Source organism: Oncorhynchus mykiss, chromosome 7 (assembly GCF_013265735.2).
Source record: "Oncorhynchus mykiss isolate Arlee chromosome 7, USDA_OmykA_1.1, whole genome shotgun sequence".
In the NCBI taxonomy this organism is placed as follows: domain Eukaryota; kingdom Metazoa; phylum Chordata; class Actinopteri; order Salmoniformes; family Salmonidae; genus Oncorhynchus; species Oncorhynchus mykiss.
In genome coordinates, this window is record NC_048571.1 from 88,955,066 (window position 1) to 88,979,788 (window position 24,723).

Genomic DNA, 24,723 nt, shown 5'->3' on the forward strand with positions numbered 1-24,723 from the left:
TGTTCTGTATCTATGGACCTGACCCAGTCGTTCAGTCTTGTTGTTCTGTATCTATGGACCCGACCCAGTCGTTCAGTCTTTTTGTTCTGTGTCTATGGACTCCACCCAGTCGTTCAGTCTTGTTGTTCTGTATCTATGGACCCGACCCAGTCGTTCAGTCTTTTTGTTCTGTATCTATGGACTCGACCCAGTCGTTCAGTCTTGTTGTTCTGTATCTATGGACGCGACCCAGTCGTTCAGTCTTGTTGTTCTGTATCTATGGACCCGACCCAGTCGTTCAGTCTTTTTGTTCTGTGTCTATGGACTCCACCCAGTCGTTCAGTCTTGTTGTTCTGTGTCTATGGACCCGACCCAGTCGTTCAGTCTTGTTGTTCTGTATCTATGGACTCGACCCAGTCGTTCAGTCTTTTTGTTCAGTATCTATGGACTCGACCCAGTCGTTCAGTCTTGTTGTTCTGTATCTATGGACTCGACCCAGTCGTTCAGTCTTGTTGTTCTGTATCTATGGACGAGACCCAGTCGTTCAGTCTTTTAGTTCTGTATCTATGGACTCGACCCAGTCGTTCAGTCTTGTTGTTCTGTATCTATGGACGAGACCCAGTCGTTCAGTCTTTTAGTTCTGTATCTATGGACTCGACCCAGTCGTTCAGTCTTGTTGTTCTGTATCTATGGACTCGACCCAGTCGTTCAGTCTTGTTGTTCTGTGTCTATGGACTCGACCCAGTCGTTCAGTCTTGTTGTTCTGTATCTATGGAAACCCAGTCGTTCAGTCTTTTTGTTCTGTATCTATGGACTCCACCCAGTCGTTCAGTCTTTTTGTTCTGTGTCTATGGACTCGACCCAGTCGTTCAGTCTTGTTGTTCTGTATCTATGGAAACCCAGTCGTTCAGTCTTTTTGTTCTGTATCTATGGACTCCACCCAGTCGTTCAGTCTTTTTGTTCTGTATCTATGGAAACCCAGTCGTTCAGTCTTGCTGTTTTGTATCTATGGACTCCACCCAGTCGTTCAGTCTTTTTGTTCTGTATCTATGGACTCTACCCAGTCTTGTTGTTCTGTATCTATGGACTCGACCCAGTCGTTCAGTCTTGTTGTTCTGTATCTATGGACTCGACCCAGTCGTTCTGTCTTGCTGTTCTGTGTCTATGGACTCGACCCAGTCGTTCAGTCTTTTTGTTCTGTATCTATGGACCTGACCCAGTCGTTCAGTCTTGTTGTTCTGTATCTATGGACCCGACCCAGTCGTTCAGTCTTTTTGTTCTGTGTCTATGGACTCCACCCAGTCGTTCAGTCTTGTTGTTCTGTATCTATGGACCCGACCCAGTCGTTCAGTCTTTTTGTTCTGTATCTATGGACTCGACCCAGTCGTTCAGTCTTGTTGTTCTGTATCTATGGACGCGACCCAGTCGTTCAGTCTTGTTGTTCTGTATCTATGGACCCGACCCAGTCGTTCAGTCTTTTTGTTCTGTGTCTATGGACTCCACCCAGTCGTTCAGTCTTGTTGTTCTGTGTCTATGGACCCGACCCAGTCGTTCAGTCTTGTTGTTCTGTATCTATGGACGCGACCCAGTCGTTCAGTCTTGTTGTTCTGTATCTATGGACGCGACCCAGTCGTTCAGTCTTGTTGTTCTGTATCTATGGACCCGACCCAGTCGTTCAGTCTTTTTGTTCTGTATCTATGGACTCGACCCAGTCGTTCAGTCTTTTTGTTCTGTATCTATGGACTCGACCCAGTCGTTCAGTCTTTTTGTTCTGTGTCTATGGACGAGACCCAGTCGTTCAGTCTTTTTGTTCTGTATCTATGGACGAGACCCAGTCGTTCAGTCTTTTTGTTCTGTGTCTATGGACGAGACCCAGTCGTTCTGTCTTGTTGTTCTGTATCTATGGACGAGACCCAGTCGTTCAGTCTTTTTGTTCTGTATCTATGGACTCGACCCAGTCGTTCTGTCTTTTTGTTCTGTATCTATGGACGAGACCCAGTCGTTCAGTCTTTTTGTTCTGTATCTATGGACTCGACCCAGTCGTTCTGTCTTGTTGTTCTGTATCTATGGACGAGACCCAGTCGTTCAGTCTTGTTGTTCTGTATCTATGGACTCGACCCAGTCGTTCTGTCTTGCTGTTCTGTGTCTATGGACTCGACCCAGTCGTTCAGTCTTGTTGTTCTGTATCTATGGACTCGACCCAGTCGTTCAGTCTTTTTGTTCTGTGTCTATGGACTCGACCCAGTCGTTCAGTCTTGTTGTTCTGTATCTATGGAAACCCAGTCGTTCAGTCTTTTTGTTCTGTATCTATGGACTCCACCCAGTCGTTCAGTCTTTTTGTTCTGTATCTATGGAAACCCAGTCGTTCAGTCTTTTTGTTCTGTGTCTATGGACTCGACCCAGTCGTTCAGTCTTGTTGTTCTGTATCTATGGAAACCCAGTCGTTCAGTCTTTTTGTTCTGTATCTATGGACTCCACCCAGTCGTTCAGTCTTTTTGTTCTGTATCTATGGACGAGACCCAGTCGTTCAGTCTTTTTGTTCTGTATCTATGGACGAGACCCAGTCGTTCAGTCTTTTTGTTCTGTATCTATGGACGAGACCCAGTCGTTCAGTCTTTTTGTTCTGTGTCTATGGACCCGACCCAGTCGTTCAGTCTTTTTGTTCAGTATCTATGGAAACCCAGTCGTTCAGTCTTTTTGTTCTGTGTCTATGGACTCTACCCAGTATTTTTGTTCTGTATCTATGGACTCGACCCAGTCGTTCAGTCTTGTTGTTCTGTATCTATGGACTCGACCCAGTCGTTCAGTCTTGTTGTTCTGTATCTATGGACTCGACCCAGTCGTTCTGTCTTGCTGTTCTGTGTCTATGGACTCGACCCAGTCGTTCAGTCTTGTTGTTCTGTATCTATGGACTCGACCCAGTCGTTCAGTCTTGTTGTTCTGTATCTATGGACTCGACCCAGTCGTTCTGTCTTGCTCTTCTGTGTCTATGGACTCGACCCAGTCGTTCAGTCTTTTTGTTCTGTATCTATGGACTCGACCCAGTCGTTCAGTCTTGTTGTTCTGTATCTATGGACCCGACCCAGTCGTTCAGTCTTTTTGTTCTGTGTCTATGGACTCCACCCAGTCGTTCAGTCTTGTTGTTCTGTGTCTATGGACCCGACCCAGTCGTTCAGTCTTGTTGTTCTGTATCTATGGACGCGACCCAGTCGTTCAGTCTTGTTGTTCTGTATCTATGGACGCGACCCAGTCGTTCAGTCTTGTTGTTCTGTATCTATGGACCCGACCCAGTCGTTCAGTCTTTTTGTTCTGTGTCTATGGACTCCACCCAGTCGTTCTGTCTTGTTGTTCTGTATCTATGGAAACCCAGTCGTTCAGTCTTTTTGTTCTGTATCTATGGACTCCACCCAGTCGTTCAGTCTTTTTGTTCTGTATCTATGGACCCGACCCAGTCGTTCAGTCTTGTTGTTCTGTATCTATGGACTCGACCCAGTCGTTCAGTCTTTTTGTTCTGTATCTATAGACTCGACCTAGTTGTTCATTCTTTTTGTTCTGTATCTATGGACTCGACCCAGTCATTCAGTCTTGTTGTTCTGTATCTATGGACTCGACCCAGTCGTTCAGTCTTGTTGTTCTGTATCTATGGACTCGACCTAGTCGTTCAGTCTTTTTGTTCTGTGTCTATGGACTCGACCCAGTCGTTCAGTCTTGTTCTGTATCTATGGACTCCACCCAGTCGTTCAGTCTTGTTGTTCTGTATCTATGGACGTGACCCAGTCGTTCAGTCTTGTTGTTCTGTATCTATGGACGCGACCCAGTCGTTCAGTCTTTTTGTTCTGTATCTATGGACTCGACCCAGTCGTTCAGTCTTTTTGTTCTGTGTCTATGGACGTGACCCAGTCGTTCAGTCTTTTTGTTCTGTATCTATGGACTCGACCCAGTTGTTCAGTCTTTTTGTTCTGTATCTATGGACGCGACCCAGTCGTTCAGTCTTTTTGTTCAGTATCTATGGACTCGACCCAGTTGTTCAGTCTTTTTGTTCTGTATCTATGGACTCGACCCAGTCGTTCAGTCTTTTTGTTCTGTATCTATGGACTCGACCCAGTCGTTCTGTATCTATGGACTCGACCCAGTCGTTCAGACTTTTTGTTCTGTGTCTATGGACTCGACCCAGTCGTTCAGTCTTGTTGTTCTGTATCTATGGACTCGACCCAGTCGTTCAGTCTTGTTGTTCTGTATCTATGGACTCGACCCAGTCATTCAGTCTTGTTGTTCTGTATCTATGGACTCCACCCAGTCGTTCAGTCTTTTTGTTCTGTATCTATGGACTCGACCCAGTCATTCAGTCTTGTTGTTCTGTATCTATGGACGCGACCCAGTCGTTCAGTCTTTTTGTTCAGTATCTATGGACTCGACCCAGTTGTTCAGTCTTTTTGTTCTGTATCTATGGACTCGACCCAGTCGTTCAGTCTTGTTGTTCTGTATCTATGGACGTGACCCAGTCGTTCAGTCTTGTTGTTCTGTATCTATGGACGTGACCCAGTCGTTCAGTCTTGTTGTTCTGTATCTATGGACGCGACCCAGTCGTTCAGTCTTTTTGTTCTGTATCTATGGACTCGACCCAGTCGTTCAGTCTTTTTGTTCTGTGTCTATGGACGTGACCCAGTCGTTCAGTCTTTTTGTTCTGTGTCTATGGACTCGACCCAGTCGTTCAGTCTTGTTGTTCTGTATCTATGGAAACCCAGTCGTTCAGTCTTTTTGTTCTGTGTCTATGGACCCGACCCAGTCGTTCAGTCTTTTTGTTCAGTATCTATGGAAACCCAGTCGTTCAGTCTTTTTGTTCTGTGTCTATGGACTCTACCCAGTATTTTTGTTCTGTATCTATGGACTCGACCCAGTCGTTCAGTCTTGTTGTTCTGTATCTATGGACTCGACCCAGTCGTTCAGTCTTGTTGTTCTGTATCTATGGACTCGACCCAGTCGTTCTGTCTTGCTGTTCTGTGTCTATGGACTCGACCCAGTCGTTCAGTCTTGTTGTTCTGTATCTATGGACTCGACCCAGTCGTTCAGTCTTGTTGTTCTGTATCTATGGACTCGACCCAGTCGTTCAGTCTTGTTGTTCTGTATCTATGGACTCGACCCAGTCGTTCTGTCTTGCTCTTCTGTGTCTATGGACTCGACCCAGTCGTTCAGTCTTTTTGTTCTGTATCTATGGACTCGACCCAGTCGTTCAGTCTTGTTGTTCTGTATCTATGGACCCGACCCAGTCGTTCAGTCTTTTTGTTCTGTGTCTATGGACTCCACCCAGTCGTTCAGTCTTGTTGTTCTGTGTCTATGGACCCGACCCAGTCGTTCAGTCTTGTTGTTCTGTATCTATGGACGCGACCCAGTCGTTCAGTCTTGTTGTTCTGTATCTATGGACGCGACCCAGTCGTTCAGTCTTGTTGTTCTGTATCTATGGACCCGACCCAGTCGTTCAGTCTTTTTGTTCTGTGTCTATGGACTCCACCCAGTCGTTCTGTCTTGTTGTTCTGTATCTATGGAAACCCAGTCGTTCAGTCTTTTTGTTCTGTATCTATGGACTCCACCCAGTCGTTCAGTCTTTTTGTTCTGTATCTATGGACCCGACCCAGTCGTTCAGTCTTGTTGTTCTGTATCTATGGACTCGACCCAGTCGTTCAGTCTTGTTGTTCTGTATCTATGGACTCGACCCAGTCGTTCTGTCTTGCTGTTCTGTGTCTATGGACTCGACCCAGTCGTTCAGTCTTGTTGTTCTGTATCTATGGACTCGACCCAGTCGTTCAGTCTTGTTGTTCTGTATCTATGGACTCGACCCAGTCGTTCAGTCTTGTTGTTCTGTATCTATGGACTCGACCCAGTCGTTCTGTCTTGCTCTTCTGTGTCTATGGACTCGACCCAGTCGTTCAGTCTTTTTGTTCTGTATCTATGGACTCGACCCAGTCGTTCAGTCTTGTTGTTCTGTATCTATGGACCCGACCCAGTCGTTCAGTCTTTTTGTTCTGTGTCTATGGACTCCACCCAGTCGTTCAGTCTTGTTGTTCTGTGTCTATGGACCCGACCCAGTCGTTCAGTCTTGTTGTTCTGTATCTATGGACGCGACCCAGTCGTTCAGTCTTGTTGTTCTGTATCTATGGACGCGACCCAGTCGTTCAGTCTTGTTGTTCTGTATCTATGGACCCGACCCAGTCGTTCAGTCTTTTTGTTCTGTGTCTATGGACTCCACCCAGTCGTTCTGTCTTGTTGTTCTGTATCTATGGAAACCCAGTCGTTCAGTCTTTTTGTTCTGTATCTATGGACTCCACCCAGTCGTTCAGTCTTTTTGTTCTGTATCTATGGACCCGACCCAGTCGTTCAGTCTTGTTGTTCTGTATCTATGGACTCGACCCAGTCGTTCAGTCTTTTTGTTCTGTATCTATAGACTCGACCTAGTTGTTCATTCTTTTTGTTCTGTATCTATGGACTCGACCCAGTCATTCAGTCTTGTTGTTCTGTATCTATGGACTCGACCCAGTCGTTCAGTCTTGTTGTTCTGTATCTATGGACTCGACCTAGTCGTTCAGTCTTTTTGTTCTGTGTCTATGGACTCGACCCAGTCGTTCAGTCTTGTTCTGTATCTATGGACTCCACCCAGTCGTTCAGTCTTGTTGTTCTGTATCTATGGACGTGACCCAGTCGTTCAGTCTTTTTGTTCTGTATCTATGGACGCGACCCAGTCGTTCAGTCTTTTTGTTCTGTATCTATGGACTCGACCCAGTCGTTCAGTCTTTTTGTTCTGTGTCTATGGACGTGACCCAGTCGTTCAGTCTTTTTGTTCTGTATCTATGGACTCGACCCAGTTGTTCAGTCTTTTTGTTCTGTATCTATGGACTCGACCCAGTTGTTCAGTCTTTTTGTTCTGTATCTATGGACGCGACCCAGTCGTTCAGTCTTTTTGTTCTGTATCTATGGACTCGACCCAGTCATTCAGTCTTGTTGTTCTGTATCTATGGACGCGACCCAGTCGTTCAGTCTTTTTGTTCAGTATCTATGGACTCGACCCAGTTGTTCAGTCTTTTTGTTCTGTATCTATGGACTCGACCCAGTCGTTCAGTCTTGTTGTTCTGTATCTATGGACGTGACCCAGTCGTTCAGTCTTGTTGTTCTGTATCTATGGACGCGACCCAGTCGTTCAGTCTTTTTGTTCTGTATCTATGGACTCGACCCAGTCGTTCAGTCTTTTTGTTCTGTGTCTATGGACGTGACCCAGTCGTTCAGTCTTTTTGTTCTGTGTCTATGGACGAGACCCAGTCGTTCAGTCTTTTTGTTCTGTGTCTATGGACCCGACCCAGTCGTTCAGTCTTTTTGTTCAGTATCTATGGAAACCCAGTCGTTCAGTCTTTTTGTTCTGTGTCTATGGACTCTACCCAGTATTTTTGTTCTGTATCTATGGACTCGACCCAGTCGTTCAGTCTTGTTGTTCTGTATCTATGGAAACCCAGTCGTTCAGTCTTTTTGTTCTGTATCTATGGACTCCACCCAGTCGTTCAGTCTTTTTGTTCTGTATCTATGGACGAGACCCAGTCGTTCAGTCTTTTTGTTCTGTGTCTATGGACCCGACCCAGTCGTTCAGTCTTTTTGTTCAGTATCTATGGAAACCCAGTCGTTCAGTCTTTTTGTTCTGTGTCTATGGACTCTACCCAGTATTTTTGTTCTGTATCTATGGACTCGACCCAGTCGTTCAGTCTTGTTGTTCTGTATCTATGGACTCGACCCAGTCGTTCAGTCTTGTTGTTCTGTATCTATGGACTCGACCCAGTCGTTCTGTCTTGCTGTTCTGTGTCTATGGACTCGACCCAGTCGTTCAGTCTTGTTGTTCTGTATCTATGGACTCGACCCAGTCGTTCAGTCTTGTTGTTCTGTATCTATGGACTCGACCCAGTCGTTCAGTCTTGTTGTTCTGTATCTATGGACTCGACCCAGTCGTTCTGTCTTGCTCTTCTGTGTCTATGGACTCGACCCAGTCGTTCAGTCTTTTTGTTCTGTATCTATGGACTCGACCCAGTCGTTCAGTCTTGTTGTTCTGTATCTATGGACCCGACCCAGTCGTTCAGTCTTTTTGTTCTGTGTCTATGGACTCCACCCAGTCGTTCAGTCTTGTTGTTCTGTGTCTATGGACCCGACCCAGTCGTTCAGTCTTGTTGTTCTGTATCTATGGACGCGACCCAGTCGTTCAGTCTTGTTGTTCTGTATCTATGGACGCGACCCAGTCGTTCAGTCTTGTTGTTCTGTATCTATGGACCCGACCCAGTCGTTCAGTCTTTTTGTTCTGTGTCTATGGACTCCACCCAGTCGTTCTGTCTTGTTGTTCTGTATCTATGGAAACCCAGTCGTTCAGTCTTTTTGTTCTGTATCTATGGACTCCACCCAGTCGTTCAGTCTTTTTGTTCTGTATCTATGGACCCGACCCAGTCGTTCAGTCTTGTTGTTCTGTATCTATGGACTCGACCCAGTCGTTCAGTCTTTTTGTTCTGTATCTATAGACTCGACCTAGTTGTTCATTCTTTTTGTTCTGTATCTATGGACTCGACCCAGTCATTCAGTCTTGTTGTTCTGTATCTATGGACTCGACCCAGTCGTTCAGTCTTGTTGTTCTGTATCTATGGACTCGACCTAGTCGTTCAGTCTTTTTGTTCTGTGTCTATGGACTCGACCCAGTCGTTCAGTCTTGTTCTGTATCTATGGACTCCACCCAGTCGTTCAGTCTTGTTGTTCTGTATCTATGGACGTGACCCAGTCGTTCAGTCTTGTTGTTCTGTATCTATGGACGCGACCCAGTCGTTCAGTCTTTTTGTTCTGTATCTATGGACTCGACCCAGTCGTTCAGTCTTTTTGTTCTGTGTCTATGGACGTGACCCAGTCGTTCAGTCTTTTTGTTCTGTATCTATGGACTCGACCCAGTTGTTCAGTCTTTTTGTTCTGTATCTATGGGCTCGACCCAGTTGTTCAGTCTTTTTGTTCTGTATCTATGGACGCGACCCAGTCGTTCAGTCTTTTTGTTCAGTATCTATGGACTCGACCCAGTTGTTCAGTCTTTTTGTTCTGTATCTATGGACTCGACCCAGTCGTTCAGTCTTTTTGTTCTGTATCTATGGACTCGACCCAGTCGTTCTGTATCTATGGACTCGACCCAGTCGTTCAGACTTTTTGTTCTGTGTCTATGGACTCGACCCAGTCGTTCAGTCTTGTTGTTCTGTATCTATGGACTCGACCCAGTCGTTCAGTCTTGTTGTTCTGTATCTATGGACTCGACCCAGTCGTTCAGTCTTGTTGTTCTGTGTCTATGGACGCGACCCAGTCGTTCAGTCTTTTTGTTCAGTATCTATGGACTCGACCCAGTTGTTCAGTCTTTTTGTTCTGTATCTATGGACTCGACCCAGTCGTTCAGTCTTTTTGTTCTGTATCTATGGACTCGACCCAGTCGTTCAGTCTTGTTGTTCTGTATCTATGGACCCGACCCAGTCGTTCAGTCTTTTTGTTCTGTGTCTATGGACTCCACCCAGTCGTTCAGTCTTGTTGTTCTGTGTCTATGGACCCGACCCAGTCGTTCAGTCTTGTTGTTCTGTATCTATGGACGCGACCCAGTCGTTCAGTCTTGTTGTTCTGTATCTATGGACGCGACCCAGTCGTTCAGTCTTGTTGTTCTGTATCTATGGACCCGACCCAGTCGTTCAGTCTTTTTGTTCTGTGTCTATGGACTCCACCCAGTCGTTCTGTCTTGTTGTTCTGTATCTATGGAAACCCAGTCGTTCAGTCTTTTTGTTCTGTATCTATGGACTCCACCCAGTCGTTCAGTCTTTTTGTTCTGTATCTATGGACCCGACCCAGTCGTTCAGTCTTGTTGTTCTGTATCTATGGACTCGACCCAGTCGTTCAGTCTTTTTGTTCTGTATCTATAGACTCGACCTAGTTGTTCATTCTTTTTGTTCTGTATCTATGGACTCGACCCAGTCATTCAGTCTTGTTGTTCTGTATCTATGGACTCGACCCAGTCGTTCAGTCTTGTTGTTCTGTATCTATGGACTCGACCTAGTCGTTCAGTCTTTTTGTTCTGTGTCTATGGACTCGACCCAGTCGTTCAGTCTTGTTCTGTATCTATGGACTCCACCCAGTCGTTCAGTCTTGTTGTTCTGTATCTATGGACTCCACCCAGTCGTTCAGTCTTGTTGTTCTGTATCTATGGACGTGACCCAGTCGTTCAGTCTTTTTGTTCTGTATCTATGGACTCGACCCAGTCGTTCAGTCTTTTTGTTCTGTGTCTATGGACGTGACCCAGTCGTTCAGTCTTTTTGTTCTGTATCTATGGACTCGACCCAGTTGTTCAGTCTTTTTGTTCTGTATCTATGGACTCGACCCAGTTGTTCAGTCTTTTTGTTCTGTATCTATGGACGCGACCCAGTCGTTCAGTCTTTTTGTTCAGTATCTATGGACTCGACCCAGTTGTTCAGTCTTTTTGTTCTGTATCTATGGACTCGACCCAGTCGTTCAGTCTTTTTGTTCTGTATCTATGGACTCGACCCAGTCGTTCTGTATCTATGGACTCGACCCAGTCGTTCAGACTTTTTGTTCTGTGTCTATGGACTCGACCCAGTCGTTCAGTCTTGTTGTTCTGTATCTATGGACTCGACCCAGTCGTTCAGTCTTGTTGTTCTGTATCTATGGACTCGACCCAGTCGTTCAGTCTTGTTGTTCTGTGTCTATGGACGCGACCCAGTCGTTCAGTCTTTTTGTTCAGTATCTATGGACTCGACCCAGTTGTTCAGTCTTTTTGTTCTGTATCTATGGACTCGACCCAGTCGTTCAGTCTTTTTGTTCTGTATCTATGGACTCGACCCAGTCGTTCTGTATCTATGGACTCGACCCAGTCGTTCAGACTTTTTGTTCTGTGTCTATGGACTCGACCCAGTCGTTCAGTCTTGTTGTTCTGTATCTATGGACTCGACCCAGTCGTTCAGTCTTGTTGTTCTGTATCTATGGACTCGACCCAGTCGTTCAGTCTTGTTGTTCTGTGTCTATGGACTCCACCCAGTCGTTCAGTCTTTTTGTTCTGTATCTATGGACTCGACCCAGTCATTCAGTCTTGTTGTTCTGTATCTATGGACTCGACCCAGTCATTCAGTCTTGTTGTTCTGTATCTATGGACTCGACCCAGTCATTCAGTCTTGTTGTTCTGTATCTATGGACTCCACCCAGTCGTTCAGTCTTTTTGTTCTGTATCTATGGACTCGACCCAGTCATTCAGTCTTGTTGTTCTGTATCTATGGACGCGACCCAGTCGTTCAGTCTTTTTGTTCAGTATCTATGGACTCGACCCAGTAGTTCAGTCTTTTTGTTCTGTATCTATGGACTCGACCCAGTCGTTCAGTCTTTTTGTTCTGTATCTATGGACCCGACCCAGTCGTTCAGTCTTTTTGTTCTGTATCTATGGACTCGACCCAGTCGTTCAGACTTTTTGTTCTGTGTCTATGGACTCGACCCAGTTGTTCAGTCTTTTTGTTCTGTATCTATGGACTCGACCCAGTCGTTCAGTCTTGTTGTTCTGTATCTATGGACTCGACCCAGTCATTCAGTCTTGTTGTTCTGTATCTATGGACTCCACCCAGTCGTTCAGTCTTTTTGTTCTGTATCTATGGACTCGACCCAGTCATTCAGTCTTGTTGTTCTGTATCTATGGACTCGACCCAGTCATTCAGTCTTGTTGTTCTGTATCTATGGACTCGACCCAGTCATTCAGTCTTGTTGTTCTGTATCTATGGACTCGACCCAGTCGTTCAGTCTTTTTGTTCTGTATCTATGGACTCCACCCAGTCATTCAGTCTTGTTGTTCTGTATCTATGGACTCGACCCAGTCGTTCAGTCTTGTTGTTCTGTATCTATGGACTCGACCCAGTCGTTCAGTCTTGTTGTTCTGTATCTATGGACTCGACCCAGTCATTCAGTCTTGTTGTTCTGTATCTATGGACTCCACCCAGTCATTCAGTCTTGTTGTTCTGTATCTATGGACTCGACCCAGTCGTTCAGTCTTGTTGTTCTGTATCTATGGACTCGACCCAGTCATTCAGTCTTTTTGTTCTGTATCTATAGACGTGACCCAGTCGTTCAGTCTTGTTGTTCTGTATCTATGGGACTCGACCCAGTCATTCAGTCTTGTTGTTCTGTATCTATGGACTCGACCCAGTCGTTCAGTCTTGTTGTTCTGTATCTATGGACTCGACCCAGTCGTTCAGTCTTTTTGTTCTGTATCTATGGAAACCCAGTCGTTCAGTCTTGTTGTTCTGTGTCTATGGACAGTTGTTTGTTCCAGATGTTCTATTGCCAGACTGATTGGTAACGTTCTCATCCCTTGCTTGCTAGCCAACTAGGGCTAACTTACAGTCAGGTCAAGCAGTACAGACAGAATAACATCAGTAGCTGCATTTGTTTCATCTGTTTTCTAGTGACATTCAGTTGGATACATCCATAACAATGAGCTAATGATGTGATACATCCATAACAATGAGCTAATAATGTGATACATCCATAACAATGAGCTAATGATGTGATACATCCATAACAATGAGCTAATGATGTGATACATCCATAACAATGAGCTAATGATGTGATACATCCATAACAATGAGCTAATGATGTGATACATCCATAACAATGAGCTAATGATGTGATACATCCATAACAATGAGCTAATGATGTGATATGTCATTACAGTGTTCTGTGTGATATGTCATTACTGTGTACTCAGTGATATGTCATTAGTGTTTTGTGTGATATGTCATTTCTGTGTACTCAGTGATATTTCATTACAGTGTTCTGTGTGATATGTCATTACAGTGTTCTGTGTGATATGTCATTACTGTGTTCTGTGTGATATGTCATTACTGTGTTCTGTGTGATATGTCATTACAGTGTACTGTGTGATATGTCATTACTGTGTTCTGTGTGATATGTCATTACAGTGTTCTGTGTGATATGTCATTACAGTGTTCTGTGTGATATGTCATTACTGTGTTCTGTGTGATATGTCATTACAGTGTACTGTGTGATATGTCATTACTGTGTTCTGTGTGATATGTCATTACTGTGTTCTGTGTCATTACAGTGTGATATGTCATTACAGTTTTCTGTGTGATGTGTCATTACACCAAAGCATTAATTCTGTTTATCTCAATTCCTGTCGGGTTTTAAAGCCAAGCATGGTACAATTTCTGCTGTAAGTAAGGTTGTAGGTGATATTCTAGATGCTCAGGACAAGAAAATTCACTGTTTCACTTTTTATTGACTTATCGAAGGCTTTCAAAACTGTTGACCATGCTCTGCTGTTGGCCTTCAACACTGTTGCCCATGCCCTGCTGTTGGCCTTCAACACTGTTGCCCATGCCCTGCTGTTGGCCTTCAACACTGTTGACCATGCCCTGCTGTTGGCCTTCAACACTGTTGACCATGCCCTGCTGTTGGCCTTCAACACTGTTGCCCATGCCCTGCTGTTGGCCTTCAACACTGTTGACCATGCCCTGCTGTTGGCCTTCAACACTGTTGACCATACCCTGCTGTTGGCCTTCAACACTGTTGACCATGCCCCGCTGTTGGCCTTCAACACTGTTGACCATGCCCTGCTGTTGGCCTTCAACACTGTTCACCATGCCCTGCTGTTGGCCTTCAACACTGTTGACCATGCCCTGCTGTTGGCCTTCAACACTGTTGACCATGCCCCGCTGTTGGCCTTCAACACTGTTGACCATGCCCTGCTGTTGGCCTTCAACACTGTTCACCATGCCCTGCTGTTGGCCTTCAACACTGTTGACCATGCCCTGCTGTTGGCCTTCAACACTGTTGACCATGCCCCGCTGTTGGCCTTCAACACTGTTGACCATGCCCTGCTGTTGGCCTTCAACACTGTTGACCATGCCCTGCTGTTGGCCTTCAACACTGTTGACCATGCCCTGCTGTTGGCCTTCAACACTGTTGACCATGCCCTGCTGTTGGCCTTCAACACTGTTGACCATGCCCTGCTGTTGGCCTTCAACACTGTTGACCATGCCCTGCTGTTGGCCTTCAACACTGTTGACCATGCCCTGCTGTTGGCCTTCAACACTGTTGACCATGCCCTGCTGTTGGCCTTCAACACTGTTGACCATGCCCTGCTGTTGGCCTTCAACACTGTTGACCATGCCCTGCTGTTGGCCTTCAACACTGTTCACCATGCCCTGCTGTTGGCCTTCAACACTGTTGACCATGCCCTGCTGTTGGCCTTCAACACTGTTGACCATGCCCTGCTGTTGGCCTTCAACACTGTTGACCACGCCCTGCTGTTGGCCTTCAACACTGTTGACCGCGCCCTGCTGTTGGCCTTCAACACTGTTGACCGCGCCCTGCTGTTGGCCTTCAACACTGTTGACCGCGCCCTGCTGTTGGCCTTCAACACCGTTGACCGCGCCCTGCTGTTGGCCTTCAACACCGTTGACCGCGCCCTGCTGTTGGCCTTCAACACCGTTGACCGCGCCCTGCTGTTGGCCTTCAACACTGTTGACCATGCCCTGCTGTTGGCCTTCAACACTGTTGACCATGCCCTGCTGTTGGCCTTCAACACTGTTGACCATGCCCTGCTGTTGGCCTTCAACACTGTTGACCATGCCCTGCTGTTGGCCTTCAACACTGTTGACCATGCCCTGCTGTTGGCCTTCAACACTGTTGACCATGCCCTGCTGTTGGCCTTCAACACTGTTGACCATGCCCTGCTGTTGGCCTTCAACACTGTTGACCGCGCCCTGCTGTTGGCCTTCAACACTGTTGACCGCGCCCTGCTGTTGGCCTTCAACACTGTTGACCGTGCCCTGCTGTTGGCCTTCAACACTGTTGACCGCGCCCTGCTGTTGGCCATGCCCTGCTGTTGTATAGACTAAAAAAGGTTGGTTTAAGTGTTGATGCGTTGGATTGGTTCCAGAACTACCTTTCTGACAGAACAGTGTGTAGCTCAGGAGTTTACAAGGCTTACAAAGGAGTTCCCCAGGGCTCCATTCTAGGTCTGATCCTTTTTACACTGTATATAAATGATAAAGGGAAGACTGTTGACTCTGCAAATCTCCATCTGTATGCCGATGACAATTATTTATTGTAGCGCATCTAATATTGAGGCTTTTCCGGACTTTGGCATTTGATGTTAATCAAAGGCAGCTCTTCCATTTAAAACTTTGTGCTTAATGAAAGGATAACAACGTTTCTTTCGCTAACAGTTAACAGATGGAGTCACGTGCAGATGTGAACTGTAACAGGCCAGACAATTGATTATAATTATAGGGTCACCTCCTATAAATCTCTTGGGATTAAAAGTTTAATTTTAAACAGAACATTGATACCTTGACCAAGAAACTGAAGTTGAAATTGTGTTTTTATTTCAGGAACAAATCTTGCTTTTCAATGTTAGAAAGGATCTTGTTCAAAGCACTTTTCTATCAGTGCTGGATTATGGTGATATTGTCGATATGCCTCAGCAAGGACCTTAAACTCTGGACACAGTGTGTCATGGTGCTTTAAGATGTATTACCAACGCTAGATCACTGACCCGTCACTGTGATCTGTATGTTATGGTGTAATGGCCCTTTCTCTCCACCAGGAGGCTAAAGCAGTGATGGTCTCTGTTCCTTACTGACCAGATCAGTCACTCAATACGGTCTTTGTTCACAGTCTCTGCTGTCCTTGTCTGTTCCTAAGGCTAGAACTGAGATGGAGAAACAAGATTTTTCCCATAATGCCCCTTCATCCTTGGAACCATGCTTCAGAAGATTGTAAAGTTAGAGGAGTTTAGTGTCCTTGTCTGTTTTTAAGACTCTGATCGACAACACTGTTACTAACTGCAGTAGTTTATAATCTTCAATTGTATCTTTACCTTGTGACACTGTCTTCTGTATTTATCTGTAATGTTCTATGGACACACTGCTATTTCCCTGTTTTGCCTTCTTGCCAGGTCACCCTCACAAAATAGCCTTTTAACCTCAATGGGTGTAACCTGGTTAAATAAAGGTTAAATAAAACATCTCAGGCACCCAGTCACCCTCTCCTCTCCTCCACCCAGTCACCCTCTCCTCTCCTCTCCTCCACCCAGTCACCCTCTCCTCTCCTCCACCCAGTCACCCTCTCCTCTCCTCCCCCCAGTCACCCTCTCCTCCACCCAGTCACCCTCTCCTCTCCTCCACCCAGTCACCCTCTCCTCTCCTCCACCCGTCGTCCCCACCCAGCAGGTCTTTATAGAGACACAAGCCACTCATTATGGTTGTGATTGACTCTGAGCCTGGTCTTTGTTTCTCTCTATCCCCCAGTAGAACAGCCTAGTGTCTGGCTTCATCCCTGTTTCTGCATAATAGGAAAGGCTTCCTCATCAGTCATAAATTCATTAATTGTCTTTTCCTCAGTTATTTGAGGTTCTGTATAACATGCCGGAATAGAATCCGTTTCATGCTGTTCTGCCGTTGATGTAGTGCTGATCTGTACTTATTGATATGAATATTCCTCGTTTCTTCTCTCCCCCCCACCCTCTTTCTCTTCCCCCCACCCTCTTTCTCTCCCCCCCACCCTCTTTCTCTCCCCCCCACCCTCTTTCTCTCCCCCCCACCCTCTTTCTCTCCCCCCCACCCTCTTTCTCTCCCCCCACCCTCTTTCTCTTTCTCCCTCCTTCTCCCCCTCCCTCCTTCTCCCTCCCTCCTTCTCCCTCCCTCTCTCCCTCCCTCTCCTTCTCCCTCTCTCCCTCCCTCTCCTTCTCCCTCTCTCCCTCCCTCCCTCCTTCTCCCTCCCTCTCTCCCTCCCTCTCTCCCTCCCTCCCTCTCTCTCCCTCCCTCTCTCCCTCCCTCCCTCCCTCCCTCCCTCCCTCCCTCCCTCCCTCCCTCCCTCCCTCCCTCCCTCCCTCCCTCCCTCCCTCCCTCCCTCTCCTTCTCCCTCCCTCTCCTTCTCCCTCCCTCTCCTTCTCCCTCCCTCCCTCGCTCCCTCCCTCCCTCGCTCCCTCCCTCCCTCCCTCCCTCCCTCCCACCCTCCCTCCCACCCTCCCTCCCACCCTCCCTCTCTCCCCTCTCCCTCTCTCTCTCCTTTTCTCTCCCTCTCTCTCTCCTTCTCTCTCTCCCACTCTCGTTCTCCCTCCCTTCTCCCTTCCTCTCTCTCTCTCCCTCTCTCTCCTTCCCTTCTCTCTCTCCCCACCAGAGTAAGCCTACCTACTCCATAGCCAGTGAGGTGAAGGAGAGGAAGAAGTTGAAGACGGAGGAGAAGGAGAAATCTCCCGTTATGCTGTCTTCTGACGGGTCCACTACCGAGAATGGGCTGGAGGAGAGAGAGGGGGGGGGACTGGAGGAGGGGGAGGAGGAGGAAGAGGGACTGGAGGAGGGGGGAGTGGAGGAGGGAGTGGAGGAGAGTGAGGTAGAGCAGTTGAAAGGTCAAGTCATGGAGGTGAGAGAAAGCAGGGCTGTGAATATTCAACCAGAAAGTGCCTTTAGCAGCAACCCCAAGATGTGCAATACTAACCCCCGCCTAAATGCACTAAATGCAGACGGCGCCTGTCTCAGAGACGCAGCAGAACCTCTGAGCGCAGCCGCCTCTGTCTTACAAACAGAAGAGTAAAAAAAAAAATATTTTTTTTGTAGAGAGGGTGAAGAACGAGTGAGAGGATGTAAGGAAATCTACAGTCACTGTTCCATATTGTACGCATTCCAAACAGCTCCCTATATAGTGCAGTAGTTTTGACCAGAGCCCTCAGGGTTATACTTCCCATAGGCCTCTGGTCTAAAGTAGTGCACAACATCGGCAAAATGGTGCCATTTGGAATACATCTATGAGAACATTAAATTCAGACCCCCTTTTTCGATGATGTCAACCAGATAAACCCCCCCCCCCCCCAGAATGATGAGGATTTCTTATTTTTAACAAGAGATCTGCGCAGACCAGTACCAAACAGAATAAATACTACCAGTCACTAAATACTGGGCCAGTCACTCCACTCTCTCTCCACTGATATCGACATGATTACTATCGTGATATGACCATGGTTTGTGTCCCAAATGTATTCCCTATATACAGTACTTTTGACCAGGCACCCATAGGGTTGATAACTGGGCTCTGGTCAAAAGTAGTGCACTATGTAGGGAATAGGATGCAGTTTGAGAAGCAGGCCATGTCTGACTGGGTACTCTAATCCCTTTGAGATAATACTGAAGCCGAAACTACAATGCTTTTGTCTCTTTTAGTTCCTTTATAGGTTAAGATGCACCAGCAGTATGTACTTGGCGCCATATATTTGCCATTGTAACTTTGTTGTCACAGTAAATAACATTTTGAGAGTTTTAACAACAGAGAAGCAGATGGAGTCACAGAATGCTTCCCCAATGGCACCCTAGTCTGTATATAGTGCACTACTTTTGACGTGGATAGATGAAAATTTGATAATTTAAAAACAACCACACGTGGATAATGCGTTTAAAAAATCACGAAAACGTTTTTCCATTTTGGTCCCCTTTAAATAAATACAACAAGTAATTGAAAAATAAAACTAGGTTAGAATAGTTGCTACTAGCTAGATCAGTCTGATTAGATCAGCTAAATTAGTGTGTTTTATTTATTTCATTTTTTATTATTTAACTTAGATCAAGTCTGAGTTCTTCTTGAAGCTTCCAGCATGTGGTCATGAGGATCTGGAAGTTCATAGCTGTACAGTAGATGGTCAGAGGAGGTGGTGGCGACTCTGGTCAGGGGAGGTGGTGGCGACTCTGGTCAGGGGAGGTGGTGGCGACTCTGGTCAGGGGAGGTGGTGGCGACTCTGGTCAGAGGAGGTGGTGGTGACTCTGGTCAGAGGAGGTGGTGGTGACACTGGTCAGAGGAGGTGGTGGTGACTCTGGTCAGAGGAGGTGGTGGTGACTCTGGTCAGGGGAGGTGGTGGTGACTCTGGTCAGGGGAGGTGGTGGTGACTCTGGTCAGGGGAGGTGGTGGTGACTCTGGTCAGGGGAGGTGGTGGCGACTCTGGTCAGAGGAGGTGGTGGCGACTCTGGTCAGAGGAGGTGGTGGCGACTCTGGTCAGAGGAGGTGGTGGCGACTCTGGTCAGAGGAGGTGGTGGCGACTCTGGTCAGAGGAGGTGGTGGTGACTCTGGTCAGAGGAGGTGGTGGCGACTCTGGTCAGAGGAGGTGGTGGTGACTCTGGTCAGAGGAGGTGGTGGTGACTCTGGTCAGAGGAGGTGGTGGTGACTCTGGTCAGAGGAGGTGGTGGTGACTCTGGTCAGAGGAGGTGGTGGTGACTCTGGTCAGAGGAGGTGGTGGTGACTCTGGTCAGAGGAGGTGGTGGTGATTCTGGTCAGAGGAGGTGGTGGTGACTGGTCAGAGGAGGTGTTGGTGACTCTGGTCAGAGGAGGTGTTGGTGACTCTGGTCAGAGGAGGTGTTGGTGACTCTGGTCAGAGGAGGTGTTGGTGACTCTGGTCAGAGGAGGTGGTGGCGACTCTGGTCAGAGGAGGTGGTGGCGACTGGTCAGAGGAGGTGTTGGCGACTCTGGTCAGAGGAGGTGGTGGTGACTCTGGTCAGAGGAGGTGGTGGTGACTCTGGTCAGAGGAGGTGGTGGTGACTCTGGTCAGAGGAGGTGGTGGTGACTCTGGTCAGAGGAGGTGGTGGTGACTCTGGTCAGAGGAGGTGGTGGTGATTCTGGTCAGAGGAGGTGGTGGTGACTGGTCAGAGGAGGTGTTGGTGACTCTGGTCAGAGGAGGTGTTGGTGACTCTGGTCAGAGGAGGTGTTGGTGACTCTGGTCAGAGGAGGTGTTGGTGACTCTGGTCAGAGGAGGTGGTGGCGACTCTGGTCAGAGGAGGTGGTGGCGACTGGTCAGAGGAGGTGGTGGCGACTCTGGTCAGAGGAGGTGGTGGCGACTCTGGTCAGAGGAGGTGGTGGCGACTCTGGTCAGAGAAGGTGGTGGCGACTCTGGTCAGAGGAGGTGGTGGCGACTCTGGTCAGAGGAGGTGGTGGCGACTCTGGTCAGAGGAGGTGGTGGCGACTCTGGTCAGAGGAGGTGGTGGCGACTCTGGTCAGAGGAGGTGGTGGCGACTCTGGTCAGTGGTGGTGACTGGTCAGCATGTCCAAGGGCAGGTAGGGAGTCCCATGTCATCAAGGCATCCCTGTAAAATGTATCTTCTTCCTCTGTATTGGGGCTCTGCGATGAAGTTTGATCTTCCCTCAGAGGACAGTCCACAAGCCGTCCCACTCGGCGTGCATAGCCTACAGTCCTCCTCTTGGGTCACCGTTGGTGGAAAACCAGCCATGTCACCCTTTATTCAAGTCAGTATTCGACGTCCATCTATGTCTGAGGACGTCGAGCGATGACAGGGAAACTGGCCACTAGGGGCAACAGTGAGCGCTGTTACCTTCAAGTAGGTTTTGGTTTTGCTAGGGTGGGGATGGTGGATGGGCGTAAACTTGATTCAAAAGGTTGCAAGGTCGAATCCAGCGATAGAAAGTTGTTTTTGATATTTTAGTTTTAAGCCTACCCTAAATCTTTACCCTTTCCATCCGGAGTTAAAGTTAACCTTAAACGCTTCAGAATTTGACTTTTCAGAAAGAATGGATAAACGTCTACTTGTGATGCGAGACTGAGAGCTAGTTGGGAAAACAACCCAAAACCAGTAGGTTCAATCTGAATAAAACACCTGCTAGCTAGCATTTTAATGCATTTATGGGAAGGAATCCAATTCATGATATCAAGACTTGATCTGCACTCATGTAGCTATTGAAAAAATTAAACGTTTGTAAAAAATAAATATATATATATATATATATATATATATATATATATATATATTTACATAAAACCGATTAAATGTGTACAGAATTTACATGAGCTCTCTGCCTAGACTGCCATTAGGCGCCACGGTAACTATAGATTGAACGTAATAATAATTGATTCAACAATAATAGGTATTCAATCACATACAGAAATGTTAGTGCTGTAGAGAAACAACAAAAAACATCCATCATCATCATGAGTAGATTGATGGTCAAGAGATTGAAGGTTGAGAAAGTTCATGACTTGAGTGAGGTCAGCGGAGGCAGGTGGTGGTTAAAAGAGGAGAGAAGGCAGCACATTGTCATCATGGTGTCTTTGCCATCCATGTTGTCTGTGGCTTCGTAGTAGGACTCAGTCAAATTAAGTTATTTGGACTAGCTAGCTAGCTACTGCTACCAAAATACAGCGCCCACTTGGGTGATGCTATTTCAGTCACGAGGCGCAACTAAGCACAACAGGCTTCAATAGTAATCCAGGAGTAGCCTTACCGTTTGTGCCCTGTTTACATAGTGCCGTATTTCATTACGCCGTACTTCATTTCAATATTGTTCCGCTACAGGATGGAGTGAGGTGGAGGATTTCACAATGCAAGACTAGATGGAGAGCCTAGTGTCTCGTCAGGGATTGAATTGATTTAGGGAGATTGTAAAATATGGACTTTTCATTCAAGACAGGGGAAACCTATTGTTTCAGTTGATAATAAAACATGCTTTGTTGAGTAAACTTTTCCTCAACTTGTTAAATCAAGCTAGCTTACACCACAGCTAGCTAGCTAAAAGATACGCTATACTGTAGCTAGCGACCTCCACCTAAAAACAAACGTCATTACCATCATAAAAACTAAACCCATCGGCTGTGGTTTAGTAACAAAATGTACAGGAGCTCTCTGCTTAGGCTGCTACTAGGGCACCATGGCAACTATAGTAGTGCACTATAAAGAATAGGGTGCCATTTGGTACATACACACAGTCCTCCCAGAGTCATCCCAGTCCTCCCATGGTCATCCCAGTCCACTCATGGTCATCCCAGTCCTCCCTTGGTCATCCCAGTCCTCCCAGAGTCATCCCAGTCCTCCCATGGACATCCCAGTCCTCCCATGGTCATCCCAGTCCTCCCTTGGTCATCCCAGTCCTCCCTTGGTCATCCCAGTCCTCCCATGGTCATCCCAGTCCTCCCATGGTCATCCCAGTCCTCCCTTGGTCATCCCAGTCCTCCCTTGGTCATCCCAGTCCTCCCATGGTCATCCCAGTCCTCCCATGGTCATCCCAGTCCTCCCATGGTCATCCCAGTCCTCCCATGGTCATCCCAGTCATCCCATGGTCATCCCAGTCCTCCCATGGTCATCCCAGTTCCTCCCATGGTCATCCCAGTCCTCCCATGGTCATCCCAGTCCTCCCATGGTCATCCCAGTCCTCCCATGGTCATCCCAGTCATCCCATGGTCATCCCAGTCCTCCCATGGTCATCCCAGTTCCTCCCATGGTCATCCCAGTCCTCCCATGGTCATCCCAGTCCTCCCATGGTCATCCCAGTCCTCCCATGGTCATCCCAGTCCTCCCATGGTCATCCCAGTCATCCCATGGTCATCCCAGTCCTCCCATGGTCATCCCAGTTCCTCCCATGGTCATCCCAGTCCTCCCTTGGTCATCCCAGTCCTCCCATGGTCATCCCAGTCAGAGCCAGTAGGATATATAAATGTACTGCCTTCAGGAAGTGTTCACATCACTTGCCTTTTCCCACATTTTGTTGTTTCAGCCTGAATGTAAAATATATTACATTGAAATGTTTTGTCTCTGGCTTACACACATTACCCCATTATGTCAAAGTGGAATTATGTTTTATTTTTTATGTTTACAAATTTGTTAAAAATGAAAAGCTGAAATGTCTTGAGTCTATAAGTATTCAACCCCTTTGTTATGGCACGCCTAAATAAGTTGCATGGACTCACTCTGTGAAATAGTTTTTTTCCATTATTCGTTTTTTTTTTTAACGAATACCTCATCTCTGTACCCCACACATTCAATTATCTGTAAGGTCCACGGGAGGTTGGTGGCACAGGCTCGTGGCAATGGATGGAGCGAAATACCTGGAATGGTCTCAAATACATGGTTTCCATGGTTTCCAGGCGTTTGATGCCATTCCATTGGCTCCGTTTCAGCCATTATTATGAGCTGTCCTCCACTGGTAAAGTCCCTCAGTCGAGCAGTGAATTTCAAACACATATTCAACCACAAAAACCAGGGAGGTTTTTCAATGCATCGCAAAGAAGGGCACCGATTGGAAAAGGGGTCAAGAAACAAAATGGAGACATTGAATATCCCTTTGAGCCTGGTGAATTACACTTTATACCCAGTCACTGCAAAGATACAGGCGTGCTTCCTAACTCAGTTGCCGGAGAGGAAGGAAATCGCTCAGGGATTTCACCATAGAGGCCAATGATGACTTTAAAACAGAGTTTATTGGCTGTGACGGGAGAAAACTGAGGATGGATCAACAACATTGTAGTTACTCCACAATACTAACATAATTGACCGAGTGAAAAGAAGGAAGCCAATGTTACAGTTTTAGTTTTAAATTCACTTGGAAATCTATGGCAAGACATAAAAATGTCTGTCTGAGCAATGATCAACAACCAACTTGACCTAACTTGAAGATTTAAAAAAAGAATAATGTGCAAATATTGTACAATCCAGGTGTTCAAAGCTCTTAGAGACTTACCCAGAAAGACTCACAGCTGTAATCACTCTTAGAGACTTACCCAGAAAGACACACAGCTGTAATCGCTGCCAAAAGTGATTTATAACATCCATTGACTCAGGGGGTTGAATACATATATCTATCTAATCAATATATATTAGTGTTTTTTTCCCATATTTTTATTTTATTTTTACAAATGTTAGAATTTTTTTTCCACTTTGACATTACAGAGTATTTTGTGTAGATAGTTAACAAAAAAAGGAAATAATTCACAATTAAAATCCATTTTAATCCCACTTGGTCACAAAACAAAATGTGGAGAAAGTCTAGGGGTGTGAATACTTGCTGAAGGCACTGTATGCTATATACCATTAGGTCCTATACGTATATTAACGTATATACAAGGTTATATATAGGGCTCTGATCACAATGGTTCCTTATTGTGTTCAGATCTGCAGACGTTGTTTAAATGATTAATTACTGTAGTAGATTAAAACCCTTGCATCTTTATTTACCTAGCCTATATGTTATACTTTAGCTATTATTAAAAAAAATAAACATTTCAATAAATAAACAGTTATTTAAAAACAAATCAAAAAATATGCTAAAAAGTTCTTCAACCAACCCTGATGTGTGTCAAACCGCCATGCGTCAGCGAACCATGTGGTTTCCTTGACGATCAAACATAGTTACTACTATCCGTTTCAACTCAACTTTCTGCATGGTTCCACCATTTTTAAACGGTGCGTATTTATGATGCATGTTGTCCCCTCCCCACCCCCCCATCCTGACATCGAGAACTGAGGCCGCTGGCTCGTCTTAATACGCAGGTTAACAGTGAGTCAATGCGTTACCAAGCTGATATAACTGTTATAGTCACCATTCAAATGATCTACTCTTAACTTTTTTTTTTTAAATGTATCGTGATATTGAATTTAATCAACAACAACAACAACAAACTAGACTACATGTATCTATTCTAGCCAACTTTGAATATTGTTAATAATCCTGGTGTTCTACTCCTTTACTGTGCTCTGTTGCCGTTTTCTGCTACATTGATATTAGTAACACATCTCTCTGGATTCTCTTGACTATGGAACTATGTTCCCTATGTGATGCACTACTTTGGAATGCTGGGAGATTCAGCGTCACCATTGATAAAAAAAAATAAAAAATTCGACCTTTTAAAAAACATTTTTTAAT

General features: G+C 46.2%; 2 protein-coding genes across 5 annotated transcripts in view; both read left to right on the plus strand.

The window, feature by feature from the left end:
- Positions 1-19,880, plus strand: part of LOC110510506 (constitutive coactivator of PPAR-gamma-like protein 1 homolog) — a 121,850-nt gene extending 101,970 nt beyond the window's left edge. For 3 of the 4 annotated variants that reach the window (XM_036984351.1, XM_036984350.1, XM_036984352.1), the window contains exon 17: positions 17,218-19,880. In XM_036984351.1, the coding sequence (XP_036840246.1) occupies positions 17,218-17,631 (414 nt within the window). In that variant the 3' untranslated portion in view covers positions 17,632-19,880. The remainder of the gene's footprint in view (positions 1-17,217) is intronic. The other variant, XR_005052692.1, reaches the window with a different exon arrangement.
- LOC118965328 (nascent polypeptide-associated complex subunit alpha, muscle-specific form-like) lies at positions 19,637-23,529 on the plus strand. The gene is made up of 2 exons (XM_036984355.1): positions 19,637-19,657; positions 19,879-23,529. Exon 2 carries the CDS (start codon positions 21,821-21,823, stop codon positions 22,754-22,756), a length of 936 nt encoding a protein of 311 aa, XP_036840250.1. The 5' UTR covers positions 19,637-19,657; positions 19,879-21,820; the 3' UTR covers positions 22,757-23,529.
- Positions 23,530-24,723: the final 1,194 nt, after the last annotated feature.